The sequence below is a fragment of the Rhea pennata genome, chromosome 17 (genome assembly GCF_028389875.1).
Source record: "Rhea pennata isolate bPtePen1 chromosome 17, bPtePen1.pri, whole genome shotgun sequence".
Lineage (NCBI taxonomy): Eukaryota > Metazoa > Chordata > Aves > Rheiformes > Rheidae > Rhea > Rhea pennata.
The window spans coordinates 3,607,972-3,622,761 of NC_084679.1; the positions used below are offsets into that span (position 1 = coordinate 3,607,972).

At 38.6% G+C, this 14,790-nt stretch overlaps 1 protein-coding gene across 2 annotated transcripts in view; it reads left to right on the plus strand.

Moving 5' to 3' along the window:
- The first annotated feature begins 2,642 nt into the window (after window positions 1–2,642).
- The window catches only part of IFT81 (intraflagellar transport 81), a 42,829-nt gene continuing 30,681 nt past the window's right edge, over window positions 2,643–14,790 (plus strand). The window contains exons 1-8 of one of the 2 annotated variants that reach the window (XM_062589817.1): window positions 2,643–2,737; window positions 3,060–3,225; window positions 3,942–4,045; window positions 4,904–5,084; window positions 8,072–8,161; window positions 9,210–9,275; window positions 9,594–9,704; window positions 11,007–11,091. In XM_062589817.1, the coding sequence (XP_062445801.1) occupies window positions 3,082–3,225; window positions 3,942–4,045; window positions 4,904–5,084; window positions 8,072–8,161; window positions 9,210–9,275; window positions 9,594–9,704; window positions 11,007–11,091 (781 nt within the window). In that variant the 5' untranslated portion in view covers window positions 2,643–2,737; window positions 3,060–3,081. Of the gene's footprint in view, window positions 2,738–3,059; window positions 3,226–3,941; window positions 4,046–4,903; window positions 5,085–8,071; window positions 8,162–9,209; window positions 9,276–9,593; window positions 9,705–11,006; window positions 11,092–14,790 lie in introns of those variants that run through there. The other variant, XM_062589818.1, reaches the window with a different exon arrangement.

Below are 14,790 nucleotides of genomic sequence, written 5' to 3' on the forward strand. Positions count from 1 at the left end.
TAGTTGCCTCTGGATGATGCTTTTTCAATAAACAGTTTGCATGAGCCTTTCTTAAGCAATTTAGAACATACCTCAAGTTTATCCCTGCCTTAAACTACAGAGCTGAACTGTCATAATAGCTCTCATGTCATTAGGAAACTTTGAAACACTATTGTCACTCCCCATGCCAGCTAATTTGGGAATTTGGAAAATGTCCCAGAATTATATAACGAATATATATATGAACACTGGTCCCCAATTCTGTAAGACCTGATCCAGATACCACATCAACCCAACTAAGACCACACACGAAAGGTTGTGCCACATGATCCTTCATGCTTTCATTGAATCGGAAAGTCCCATGGAGTTGGGCTCTGATGCGTGATTTCACTCCTGCCTTTAATCACCAGAGCTTTCCAACAGGCTTTTGACAGCAGCAAGCCAGAGCACAGCTAGCCCAGTTCTGATGACTTCTGGTCCCCAGGGTCTCCTTCCCCTCTCCCAGAGTCAGAATGATCAGACCACCTGTGTTTCCACCAAGACAGAGTGAAATAATCTTTTCATATTTTTTTTTCTTATTATTATGCTGGCATTTCCTAGGTGTTCAAACACATTTTCTTTCCGTTATCTGTTGCCTCTGTAAAGTTAAGGAGAAAAAAAGAGGGAAAAGGTCCCTTGCTTTTTGGAAGGTGTGGGGACTGAAATAGTCTGATGTGAAGGAGAATCTTAGAGCACTATCCTCCCACTGTATCCAGCTCAGACCTCTCTCCATCCTCAAGGCTGTGAGCACAATCCCTTCTCTCCCTTGTACTGAGAAAATCGTGAGGAAAGGATGTTTATTTGTATTTATAGAAACACTATTTCCCCAGCTTCAGGGAAGTACTGCCCTGGACTCACATGGCTCCACCACTTTTAATTACCTATTAATGCAGTTTGCAGGGATTAGAACTGGCCCCCAACACCTCCACAGGAAACACTGTTTTCATTTGCTCCCTCTGTATATTCTACATGCTCAAAATACTCATCAAGAGAAAAGAGTGCAATTGATACCAGGAAGGCATGTCAAGGGAAAGTAGATCTCTTCTGGGAACTTGTAGGTAAATATGATTCCTAAAGGTCAGTATACAGACTAAAAGCACAAAGGGAACATGATCTGCTTTTTAAAGTTCAAATCCAGGAGTCAGGAGACTTGGATTACGTTCCTGGCTCTACTACAGCCTCAACACACAATCACAAGCAACTGATCCATCCCCTCTGTGACTTAGTTTACCCAGTTAAAAATTAGGACAGCAATGCAGTACCACTTTTCAGGTTCCCTGTGAAGATCAGAAAATGACCGTTTCGTTTTTCATCCCTCAGAAGAAAGAAAGGAACTAATCTAAGATAGATGCAGTATTTAGAATTGCAAAGTATTACATTTATGATTGCTATTTACTGAGTCAAATTCTGCAGCGATTTACAACATGTGCATTTCAATTGGCTTCAATTTAATATGACTCACTGTGTATTTTAATCCATCATCTGTGGACTCACATGGGATTCTAAGACAATCCAAGAAGCTAACTGAAATGGCAGAGGCTCCAAATTCCACCTATTTAAGGTTTAAACATGGGCTTTGAGCGATCTGCAACAAAACAAAACCCTGAAGACTGGAGAGACCAGTTTCGTGAACAATTTTCACTTTGATACGTAGCCTATTTTTGACTGGTATTTTTTGAAGCTCCTGTCCTTGTTTCAGATTTAGCATAGCTAGCACTACATACTTATTGCTACTTTGAGTCACATTGACAATTGATGTGCAAGCCCAAGAACATAAATTTTCTTTTTTCCTCTAATAAAGCCTGGACAGAACACTGCCATGCCGACTTCATGTGGATCCTCTGTGTAGTTTTCCATTTCAAAGAACTGAAATAACCATTCACCAGGTTATGCGAACCATGCTTGATTTTTTTTTCCTCTCCTTTTTTTAATTCTGTCAAAGACTGCCAGAAATCTTAACTGGGTAACCGCATCAATCTGTTTGTACATCTCCTACACATGTGACGATATCCTCCCCCATGGGAAACCGTGAAACTAAGTATATACTTTAAATGGTGAATTTCAAACCTATTTCTGTTCTTCCTTGCATCAAGAGCAACCGTACTGCAGCAGAAATCCCACAGCGGAGGCGGCCTGTGCAGTGCTCCCCCCACCCCCGAGGCGGGCACAGCCGGGCTGCCCGCACGCAAGCCGCACGGACCCTGCCCTTCCTCTCAGGTCCCTCCACGCAGCCAACTACGGCGCCGCGCCCAGCCCCGCGGCGTCCCCCTGCGCGGACCCTCCCCACCCCCGCGCCCGCCGCAGCCCCCCGCAGCGGCACCACACCGGGCCGCCTGCTCGGGGCCTTGGCACGAAGAAACCGCTGCCGCCGCCCGGCCGCCGTCGCCGACGTGGCGCAGGCGGGAAGGGACGGCCGGGCAGGCCGGGGAAGCGACGGGGCGGCCTCCCTTCGGGCCGACCCCGCGCGGGGCGGGGAAGGGGCAGCGGCAGGGCGGAGACTCGCGCTCTGTGGGTCGAGGGCCGCGGCCGCATCCCTGTCCCCGTCCCTGCCCTGCTCCCCGCCGGGGCAGCCCCGTGTCTCCACAGCGCGGCCCCGCCCCCTCCCCTCCCCGCTCTGCACACGCGCAAACGCCCCCTCACGCCGGGCCGTTGCGGACCTGCCTCTAGACGAAGCGCGCGGAAGTGACGCCATCTGCCCGGCCTGGCAACCGTTACCCGGGTAACCAGGCGGCGCGGGGGGGAGGGGAAGCGCGGCCCGCGCGGGGTGGGGGGGCCGGCGGGGGCGGCCCCGTGTGTGTGGGGAGGCCGGGCCGGGCCGGGCCAGCAGCGCCGTCGTGTCCCCATCTCCGTATCCGCCGTCGCCGTGAGGGGTTGGGCCCTCCCTCGCAGGCTTTGGGGCGACCCCTGGGCTGAGGGGGCGGCCAGGGCCCCGCCGGGCCCGGGCGCCAGCTCGGGGCCTCTGTGAGGGTGGTGCCTGCCCGGCCGCTCGCTGCCGCCAGCCCCGCGGAGGCCTCTTGGCAGTTCTTCTGTCTCCTCTGCAGAGGGTTTTTCCAGGCCACGAGCATGAGTGACCAAATCAAGTTCATTGTTGAGAAGCTCAATCAGGAGCCCTTCAAGAAGAACTACAATTTAATCTCGTTTGACTCCTTAGAGTCGATGCAGCTGTTGCAGCTGCTCAGTGATGTGCTGGGGGAGATTGACCCAAAGGTAAGGAAGGAGATCAGCGGTGCTCAAACATGGGTGACTGAGAAAGTCTTCTTAAACGGGCTTGCCACAGGAATTGTACAGAATACTTTTATTTAGAGCCGACTCTGTATATCTTGTGGCATGTTTGGTTTACCAAAATAGCTTGTATGAATCCTCACGGAAATAAATGTGCTTGGCAAGAATCCTCTCTGTCTATATATCTGCTTGTTTTCGAGAAACTAGCAAATGTTTCTTGGATCCTTGTTCCCCTGAGACTAAAGACTAAATTTTTCCTTGGGAATCATGATACAGATCCTAACTTTGTTCATACTGACGATGACTGCATTCTTAAGACAAAAGTCAGGCCATGTCTTGCTCATATATCAAGTGCAGGAATTGGTCAAGAGCTGAACTTCGTGATTCAGCTGTAACGGTGGATATTGACTCCCTCTTGCTTGAGGCTACCAAAGCTGTGTGTAAGATTGGAAGCTATAACTTACACACCTGTAAGATACATGCACCCTGTCATGCCAGGATTGGTGACTTCCGTACTAAAAGTAATCAGTTTGTCCATATGGATGTGGACCCATTACCAGAAGAATGTATGCCAAAAATTAACACATGAAACATCTCACTGCATTTACATATCATGTATCAAGTGGATAGTGTTTTATGCTATCAGTTAATTAATATGACTTGTAAAAATATTGGTTAACTATTTCTTTTTAACTTTTTAGCATGCTGTTGACATTAGAGAGGAAATGCCAGAACAAACAGCTAAAAGAATGTTGAGTCTTCTTGGTATCCTTAAATACAAACCCCCAGGAAGTATATCAGACTTGTAAGTATCTTTTAGTCTATAAATAATGGTAAAACATATTTATCTTAAAGATAAACTGTGTTGAAATGGCTTGGCAAGCAAAAACCTGTGCATCATCTAAATTTAATATTTTGCTACTTGAAAGATATCATGAACAGTCACTCTTTGTCCAGTCGCCATTTCCTCATTCAAAAAGAAAATGGTCATAATAAATTCCTTCATGTTCTGATTTAACCAAAAATAATTTGGCTTTGATCTACAGCTTCAACCTCCATTCAGTAGTTGTGTGTATTTTAACTTTTGATTATTCCAGTGATTATTTTTAACGTTTTGAAGACAGTTTCTCTGCTGTCCCCCACAGGATACTTATTATTTGGGGTAGGTGATGCCAGCAGAAGGCTCCCGAGATGTTGACTGCCTTTCAGTCATGCACTCCATGCCTGAGACCTGCTACATCAGGTGCTATTGCAGAGTCAGCCAGGAGAGGGTGCCGCATGGCAGGGTCAGTCCCTTCCAGTTCCCTTCCAGAGCAGGCTCACGAGGCTGCATTGCACCCTCCAGTAGCAGATTATAATTCAGAAAACCTACACTCCTCCCAGATTGCCTTTATTCTTGGAGAATATCACAGAAATGGAAGACCCACTGTTGCAGGCTTTAGTCTTTTTATGTGTATGGGCTTGTAGCTATCTCAAGGTAGAAGAAGCAGGATCATAAATGGCAAACTGGCATCATGAACACTCTCTCTTAATAGCATTAAGAAAGCCATTAGGCAGATAGAGTGGGAATGTCAAAATACTGTAAATTGCTTGTTCCAAGACAATGTTCTTTAGTCTGAGATTTATTGGTAACTGATGTTTGCTTTCCGTTGCTGTTGTATAGGAGTGCATTTCGCCAAGGGTTAGTTACTGGAAGCAAACCTGTAATTCATCCTGTCTTATATTGGCTTCTTCAGAGGACCAATGAACTTAAGAAAAGAGCCTACCTGGCACGTTTCTTAGTAAAACTGGAAGTGCCAGCTGAGTTCCTACAGGATGATACTGTGGCTGAAACCAACAAACAGGTAGCATTTTGTTATGAATATCAACATTTTACATTAATTAATTAAAGTGGCAGTAGGAAGAGGATAAATGAATCAGGGAGTTACTGTTGAAATGGAAATCTTTAAGAGAGTTACATTAAAACCATGTTGGAATCAAGGGTAGGCAAAGATTCACAATAAAAGTATGTTTCTTGAGTACTTTTTTTCAGATAACCCCAAAGTTTTATATTAATATTGCATTTCATTAAAAGATTTTAAAGATGTTAAGTGCTGGGTGCCAAGTGATGTTTGGATCATGTTGACTAAGAGAGCTTTTTGTTTCTTAAGTTTTAAACACTTTTTTTTTCTTGCTGCAAAATATGATATATATATTTTTAACTTCATAAATTATGAGTTCTAATCAATCCAGGCAACATTGTGACCAAAGGTCATCAATTGTCTGTTTATTGCAAAATATTTTGCTTCTACTGTTTGTATTAGTTTTATCCTACTTCTGCTTCGACCATTTGTTTTTTTATGGATAAGTCAAAATTTTCTTTTTTTTTTGAGACTGACATTCCTACACTTTATATTTTCACTTCTTTTGTGAGCATTAAATGTTGGTCTTAGATAGTCAGACTGAGTGGGTCTGAAATTTAAAGTGAACCAAAGATATATTTTTAGATTTGTATTATCTGAGGTACATATTTACTTAATTTCTACCCATTTTTCTCTGTCTTTGGTTACATATAGTGGCTTGCAAGATTGCAGTGTTTTTGAATGCATTTATTAACATTTAACATTTAACATTTATTAACTGTGCACCAGCAAAGCTGTATAGGTTGACTGAAGCTTGATTAATTCTTTTCTTTTTTGTTGCTGCGGACAGTATCTGATTTCTAATTCATAACAACTAAGCAGAAGTAGTAATGAGAGAAGGAGATGTACTTTTCAGTATGTCGCAGTCCCAATATGTATAAATATCCAACTCAGTTATTTCCATTATGTAAGATGTGTTCTTTTTTAGGATTACAGTAATATAACTATCTTATTAAGCTAATACCCTACTGACTAATTCAAAGTAGAAGCTGGAGTAATATGGTGCTTTTATGTAATTTAACGTTACCATGCAAATATTTAGATACTAGCAAATTAAAGAATTTAACCTACAGTAATTGGCTAGAGAGGCTTGAAATACTGTATTTTATGAGAAACATTTCAAATATGAGAATTTAGAAATGTTAGAATATGGTCAAGCTTTATCAGGATAGAGTATTAGGCTTAAATGTATTTTTCCATGTTATTTAAACACAATACTTGGAAGGGTTGCCACTTGTCCAGTTGTGTTGTGATTTGGACATCAAGTTGGTTGCAGTATATAATTTTAAAAGTAAGCAACTTTAGATATAAATCTAGTTGTCCAGCCTTGAATGCATTGCCCTCAGGTGCCAGGCATCTTTCCCCTGTTGGAACCTGTGGGTTTTCTTTGGTTGTTTGTGTGTATGTCAATTATTTCAGGTAGAGTGTGTACAGATGGGCCAGTTGCACAATGTCTCTTATTCAGTGAAAGTGAGAAACCTTCCCTTTGTTATGATCTGGCAAACCATGCTATGCCTTTGTTCAGTTCTTGCCTTTGGTCTTGAGATTTCATGCCCTGATAAGGGAAAGGCTTAGTGAACTCACCATTTGAAAGAGCTGGAGAATCCACGCAGAGGAAAGCTGTTGGAGATTGACGATCATGAATACTGTTGCTCAGAGACTACATGCTATTTCATTATTTGTTAAAGTACTTAACTTCTATAATGCGTAAGTGACTGAAGGCTACTTGTGTTTTTGTTTCTACTTTTCCTTAACACATTCTTCACTATCCAGCCTGTGTGTACGTTATAGTACATTTATTTGCCATTTAATCAAGCTCCTTCTCCAGTATTTTATCTTTTTCTCAATCTCAGTCTATGGCCATTTTATTGTTATTCTTTGAATTCATTCCAGCTTGTCAGTATATGTCTCATGCTGAAATGCCCAGAAATGAAGAGAGCATTCTAGATGCTGGTTCCCTGGGGTTTTATAAAATAGGATCAGTGCTTCACTGCTCAGGAATATGTTGTCTTTGTTTGAACTGGCCTCTGCTGTTGCCATTTTGTGCTCATATCAATTGCTTTTTCCAGAAAGTAAAAAAGTACTCGATATTCTGTTTTTAGATTTATCCATCTTACTGAGTGGCTGTTTCTGCAGAAAACTATCTTTCCCTATATCGTAGCTTGCACTTCTCTGAGTTGAATCTAATTTTGTTTCCTATCCAGATTTCTAAACTCTTTCTGTCCCCTGTTATTTCTCTACCCACACAGACTTTCACACTGCCTCTCAGTTTAAGATTACTGGTGGGCAATTTACTGATGTGGAAGTAGCATACTGTCTGCTTCTTTCCAGCTATCAAACTATATATATCAATCTCTGTAATATAGAGATACTGAGGGCACAATTCTGCAGTGGGTCAAGACCCCAGTGCCCAGTTACAATCAAAATGATTTCTTACATGTTAAGTAGTAAAGTGTGCTCTTGGACCACTTTGCAGGGCAGAAGCTCCGTATCCTATAAAATCAAGTCCCTGTGCTTAAATTAAGATTCTTGTGAGATCAAGACATCTTTGTGGGCTGATGAATTTACATATGTGAGGTGCTCAGATTTATAATTAGGGAGAATAATTTGTTAATGTAGCATTGTTCCTTTCAGATAACATCTTATCTTTCTGTTTTGAAAATACATTATGTATTACAAAGGAAGACGTGAAATCAGTGAAGAAATGCTGAAACTTCTGAATGTACCTTCAAACAGAAGATAATTCACTGGGGGTTTTTGTGGTTTCCTTTTTTTTTCTTTATAAGTTGATAAACTTCTGTGATGAAATCTCTCTTTAAATCTTGTGCTCACCATATTTTATATTTATTGTCCTAGTAATAAAGTAACATGTTGGTCTGGAAACCCTTAGGCACAGAGCTCATTTTTCATATGTTTACCTCATTTTATAGTATGAAGAACTTATGGAAGCATTCAAAAACCTACATAAGGAATGTGAACAACTCAAAACATCTGGTTTCTCTACTGCAGAAATAAGAAGGGTAAAAACCTGACAAAATTGTATGACTTTGGTTTAGATTTTTTTTGAATGTCTTTTATTTTTGTTGATTTTGTGGACTCATTGCAGTGCATACATTGTAGAGGTCATAACTGAGAGCTGCCTTTCTGAAGCTGTTCTTTGTTGGCAAACAGAGTAGAAAGCCATTGCTCATGCTTACAACTGGGTTTTTTGAAGCAGATGGGTAACAAGGCAGCCAAGACTGTGTTCAGTATGATTTTCAAATATTAGAACTCCCTTTTCCCCGTGAACATTAAGTGTTTTAAAACCTTCTGTTTTACTGACAGAGAGTAATAATTTCAGAGGCTGTTGAATGAACTAAGGGCTTAAGTCAACAAAAATGGTGATCTTATGTGGTTGTGATGCTAGGCAAAGAAAATTGCCCTGTTTCATCAAAATATTTAAGCACATATCAGCTTTCCAGTGAGACATATGCGTAAACTAAGAAAATGTTGAGATAGGCCTAAATTTGCATCAGTTATTTCCCTTTCTCTCATCAATGGAGTCCTGCAGTTGTAAGATAGGATCAAAGGAGAAAAATAATCAAATCCATGTTTTAGAACTAGCAGGTGTCTCTTTTAAAACAATTTCAGTGGAAAAAGTGGCAGCAAACAACACTCCTTGTGCAACTTAATGCAAAATTGCCTGCCAGGAAGGGAGTAATGATGGTAACGTTTAAGAACATATGTTTGACTGCATCAGATGTTGAATTCATGCTGGTTTTGCTTAGTTGTTTGTGTTTGTTTTATTTTAGAGAAATCCACCTGCTTTTATTTTAACTATTCACACTAATACTCAAAGATGCAGATAAAGTATTGTTAGTATAAAGAGAGTGGGAATTTGGGGGCAAGTAAGAAAGAGCAGAGTCTGTAATCTTGGGTGTTCTGATCATAGATCTATGCAGTTGTAACTATTTCAGTGTACTCAGAGAAGGATTCTGATTTTCATATTAATTTGAACAGAATTTTATCCAATCCATATGCTACTATAAATAAATTAACATTTCTGTATCTGTTTTTGCTGCTTTTCAGGATATCAGTGCAATGGAAGAGGAGAAAGATCAACTCATCAAAAGAGTAGAGCGTCTTAAGAAGAGGGTAATAAGAGAAGTAACACTGTTACATTTCAGTGTCATAATCCTTGGCTTGCAACTCTGATTTTGGAATGCAAACAAGGATTAAGATAAACATGCTGAATGTCTAGGAAGGAATCAAATAACTAATTGACCCACAGGGAATCTCCCTAGGCATTAGTCCAGAGCTTTTAAGAGTCTTGAGTCCAGTGCTTTGCTGTCATTTCTGAGTAGTAACATGTATGGAAAGGAAGTGCTAAGTGGGCTTGTGAGACATATGATCGCCTTAATGTACTTCTCAACTATTTGACAGTAACATGCACTATTTATCCACTTGCTGTAGGTGGAGACAGTACAAAATCATCAACGAATGCTTGAAATAGCAAGACAGCTTCGCTTAGAGAAAGAGAGAGAAGAATCTTTGGCTCAACAGAAACAAGAACAAAAAAATCAGGTATTGACATGAAAGTATACCCATTAAAATAAATAGTTGTTGACATCTGTTTGGGGATAATGCGTTTAAAGAATAACATCAGAGACAACAGTAGAGAGGTTCTCCCAACCAGAAGATTAAGCACCATTTAAAATAAGAATATCTATGTACATTTTAAAGGAAAAGGCTTGACCCTGAAAGTTTTGAACATCTCATTCAAGATTCTTGGCTGCCTCAGCTGCCACTCTCATCATAGTTAACGGTCCCAGGAAATGTTCCGTGACTTATTGATGTAGTACCCAGAGAGAGATCATTAGCTTTATGATAGTTAGCAAATGCTTCCTTAGTTTTTTTTGTATCTCTGTGCATTTGGACTAAGATTTCAGATGGGAAGTAACACAGCAAATACCTCAGCTTTTCACTGTGCTTTGGAGGGGAAGATACGTATTCAGGAGCAACCTGGGGTTTTGGTCTCCAAGTCTGACAAAGATAATATGTCACAGGAAGTGCTGGAAGCAGTTGGCATGCGAATCTAAGGGTGGATTTTTATTCCTGAGATGTGTTGTCAAAACAAGATATTTTTAACAAACTCCAGTGCAATATTATAATATCACACACCACGTTCTATTGATTTCAAATATAACATGAACTTGAAAGGTGCGTTAAAACGGAAAACCCTAGATTTCTAGTATTGTAGTCTATATCTGGATTTCAAATCAATGTAGATATTACTGGACAGGCTTTCAGCTGCTGGGTCTTGGAATCTAAGTGAGATTACAACTAAAATGAATGTGACGTCCAGCTAATTCCATTTTTTCATACATATCTCTCTAAATCATAGAAATGCTGATCAACTGGGTGTTGTTTGGCAACAAGCTCTCCAGTGTGTTCTCATCTTGGCTCAGCATTAGAACAGTGGATTGCTGTGACAGTTTATACTGCAGTTCTTGAAATGCAGTATAAAGATAGTTACCTACTGTAGTCCTGATTCTAGCAGTCTTCTTCTTGTTCTTATATTTGAGATACTAATATTTTTGGTTAAAAAATTGTTTAATGAATTTCTGCCATAAGGAAAATCTTACCTAGGAATAGTTCAAGAATAATACTTCCTTTAATTAACTCTGGAAAATATCAAATAAACTCAGGCCAATTGTTGAAAATTTGTTTTGGCATGTTACCTTGTGAATCAGATGATCACCAGATGCTTAAAGCTGCTGGGTTTTGTGTTCAGGATTCTTTTTGATACTCTTTTGTTTTGGTGGTTGTTTGAATATACATGACAAAAAAATGAGCTTATGTATATGTACAATTATCTCTCAAAAGTTGTTCCATGCAGAGCAGAGACTGCAAAGAGTGCAGCTCCAGCTGAAAGAAATGCATCATGCAGTAGTGGATTCAAAACCTGAAAGTAAGTAGTAATCTATAAAGCTTGGAATTTTACATTTCTTCTCCTGTTAGAAATGAAATCAACACTGGATGGCTGTCAATATTACAGTAATACCAAAAAGAGCACATAGGAATTTGAGAGAAGCTGAAGAAAGAAATAACTTACCTTCTAAAGGCACAGGCTGCAGATCCAAAAGCTAGATGTGCTTTGCCACAGAAAGCCAGGGAGATGATCACAAGGGAAGTTCATGAGATAACTTGGTCATGTTTTTGAGGTTCAATTTTTTTCTTTTTTAACCTTACAAACAGCTAAATACTAACCAAAATATTCTGCAAGAAAAAACGGTTGGGACTAAAAGGGGTTGGAGAAAGTAGAAGCATTTTATAAAAGACAGACTTCCAATTCAGAAAGCTTTGTCCTGTATTTATAATTGGGAATAGATAAAATGTTGCTTCTTAAATATTCTCAGTAAATGTCCAAATACATTTAACACTGAGATTTATTCACTATAGACTTGCTTTTGTAGTTACCTTCTGTTCATAATATATTTGTTTGAAAAGTTTTAAGACCTGTTTCTCAAAGCAGCATGAGTTGGTATTGCAATTTTGTATGATATCAAAAATAAAGCCACTAACTAATTAAGCTTTTTATATAGACCATGTGTTATATATATACATATATATATATACACACACACACACACACACACATACATACATACATATATATATACACACACATACATATATATACACACACATACATACATACACATATTTTTGTGTGTGTGTGTATATATATATATAAAAAATAATTTGTTCTCATGATGTGACTGTTACATTACAATTGCCAATTACATTACTAATAGCAAGAGTGCTTCTGCTCATTTTCATTGGTTTCTGAATCTGCAAATAACCTCACCAACATGAATTACATTACTTGTGAAGTAAGTTAATACTTTATGATCATTTATAAAAATAGCAAATGGGAAGGCACATCAGTTACAGGATAGATGCAAAGCTAACTATCTGCAAAGGCTACGATTTTACAACATTTAGGTTTCTGATTATTATTTTGAAGGAAACATAGCTAGGAATAGCTTGGAAATTTGACAACAAAAATGGAAGTCAGTTTAGGATTTGTTGTTTCTGATGTACGTGACCGTTGGCAAATCACTTAACCCCTTTCAGTTTGTCTCTTGCATTTGGTTATTAGTAACACATCACAGGATTGATAGAGGCTTTAGGTGTTGTTTACACCATTACTGGGATTGATTTATAGGGAAATACTTTACTGTATGGAGGACTGTAATATCAAGGTATAAGTCTCAGAATGGTCCTCTTCACAAGGCTTTTTCAGTTGCATTCTAACTTGCTGTAGTGAAAAATGCTGTGGAATGATTTTTGTTATCTGTCTGTATTATAGTCATGGTATTACCCATTAAAAAGCAATTTCTATATTCTTGCCATTTTTCTAAGATTTGTGCACTGAGAACTCCTGTTGAGCAGGTTGGACATCAACACACTTATAAGTTACTTCCCAAACGATAGAATCTGAGTCTTTATAGATTTATATTTAGCAAAGTAAATCATTGTCCTGCTCTTTCAAGTACATTTGATATTCCAGCTGTATCACAGATCTGCTTTGTCTGTTTCAATATGCCTCAAATCCTTCCTCAGACAGCAGTTGTTTTGAGTTTAGAGGATTTTTTTTTCAGTGATCAGCATAATGCATTATCATTACTTCTTAAATTTACATTTTAAAAAAAAGTATTTCATTTTTTTTAATGTTATGATACTTCCTCAGCTACTGAACCACAAATGGAACTGAAAGAGTATCTGAACTATCTTCTTCACTCAAAGAAACCAGCGATTGATTTTATAACTGTTCCATTCTTGTAGTAGCTGTCAGAGAGAGTTTATGCAGCAAAGCTGTGTCAACATTTCTATTTCAGTTCCTGGGGTATTTTTAAGGCCAATGGAAACTGGATGGATTCAGTTCATAGAAGCCAAGGCAACGTAATAAAAAGTCAGTAAATATGTCATCTATTCATTGAGATGAAAATATAGATAAAGTTAACATACTTAACTTCTTTATCTTGAGCCTTGCATGAAGGGACAAAAAAAGGCGTTCAGATGTTCTGAATAAAAACTTGGAAGCATTACTTCAAAAGACTTGTGTTGAAATTTTGCCCAAATAAAGACTTAGCTTTCTAATTGCTTTTCCTTGTAGTGATTACAAAGATACTACCTATAGTAGCAATTAGAGAATGACAACTGTGTTTTCGAAATAATTGAAATTAGGGGACCTAAATGTATTAAACAGGATTCCATTTATTTTAAAAGCTTTGTTGGTCTATAGTTAGCACAATTTATTTCATTTTAAAAATTCCCTTGGGCTGCAATGCTGTAGCTCGGCTGCCTACTCATATCACTATAACTTTTATGCTGTCAATTCAAAGGCTGTTTGGTAGCTGTGGATTTTCACTGGAAGTTAGATACTTTCCCTTGAAATCATTTCCTCCATTTTGAATGCTTCTGGTGTTTTTACTTCCAAAACAAGCTAAAATTATAAAAAATTGTTGTTAATGAGTGGAAGCTTCTTAAGGATGCATACTGATTTGATTACTTCATCCTGTAATTAATTTAGAATGAAGTTTTCTTTATAGAATGTAAGGGAACGCTTTAAGGAATGCAACTAGAACATATTTATGAGTTTATTAGCCTTCTGTTAGCATCAGTCTGCTTTAGCTGGGCCAGGTAAATGTAGCTAATGTTTAGATTTTTTTTTCTTTTAGCAAGATAATGTGATATTTAGAAGAACTTTTATTGTATCATGGAAAACAAGTTGGTCATTATGAAATGTTTTGCACGCTAAAATTGATCAAACACTGGTTTCCATACAACACTCCTTCCCTGTTTAAGTTCGTTAGTACTCAGTATGTTGTTTGACTGCAGAGAGGTGGTTGCTGCAATTAGTACTAACATAAGTGACATGAATTTGTAGTTTCTAATTTTTCATTCCAAATATGAATAGTATTTTTATGGACTCTGACCACTAGCTGGAATAACCTAACTCATACTTTCTCAGCAAGATTGCCGTCTTTTTACTGTGAATATCTCTGCTGGCACAAAAACAAGTTGTTAACGCCAAGAAGTGAACTGAATTACTGAAATTCTTGATCTCTGTCCATTGTACAGAACATTGTTGTTCATTTCATTGGCAGAAATACTGAGAAGTGAATAACTAGCTTGAGAATATTGATAGAGAGAATGTGTTAAAATGATTGTTGTTGATAAACAGTGAAATGTCTAATTTATGTACTTCATTAAGTTAATACATTGCAACAGATTTAGAGGAAGGAGGCCTTCAAAGGTACCAGTTAAAGAGGAATTGCTTTATACAGATCTGTTGTGTTGTTCTGTACACTTGATGAAAAATAGCAACTTAGGATGCTATTATTAACATATTTATTTGAAAGAAAACATGAACATTATTCTTTTGTTTGGTTTAAATCTCTTCATTTGATCCACAGAACTGTCTTTCCCTAAAATTGCAAGTTTAAATAATCTCCATCAACACTGCTGAAAAGGTTACAAATTGAAGTTATAGATGTGTGTGGTAAAGGAGAGTGGCTTAATTGGAACTTGTTTAATGAAAACTTTTAAAGAAGGAAATAAAATTGCTGTTGATACAAGGTTAGGGGGGAAAACACTTTTA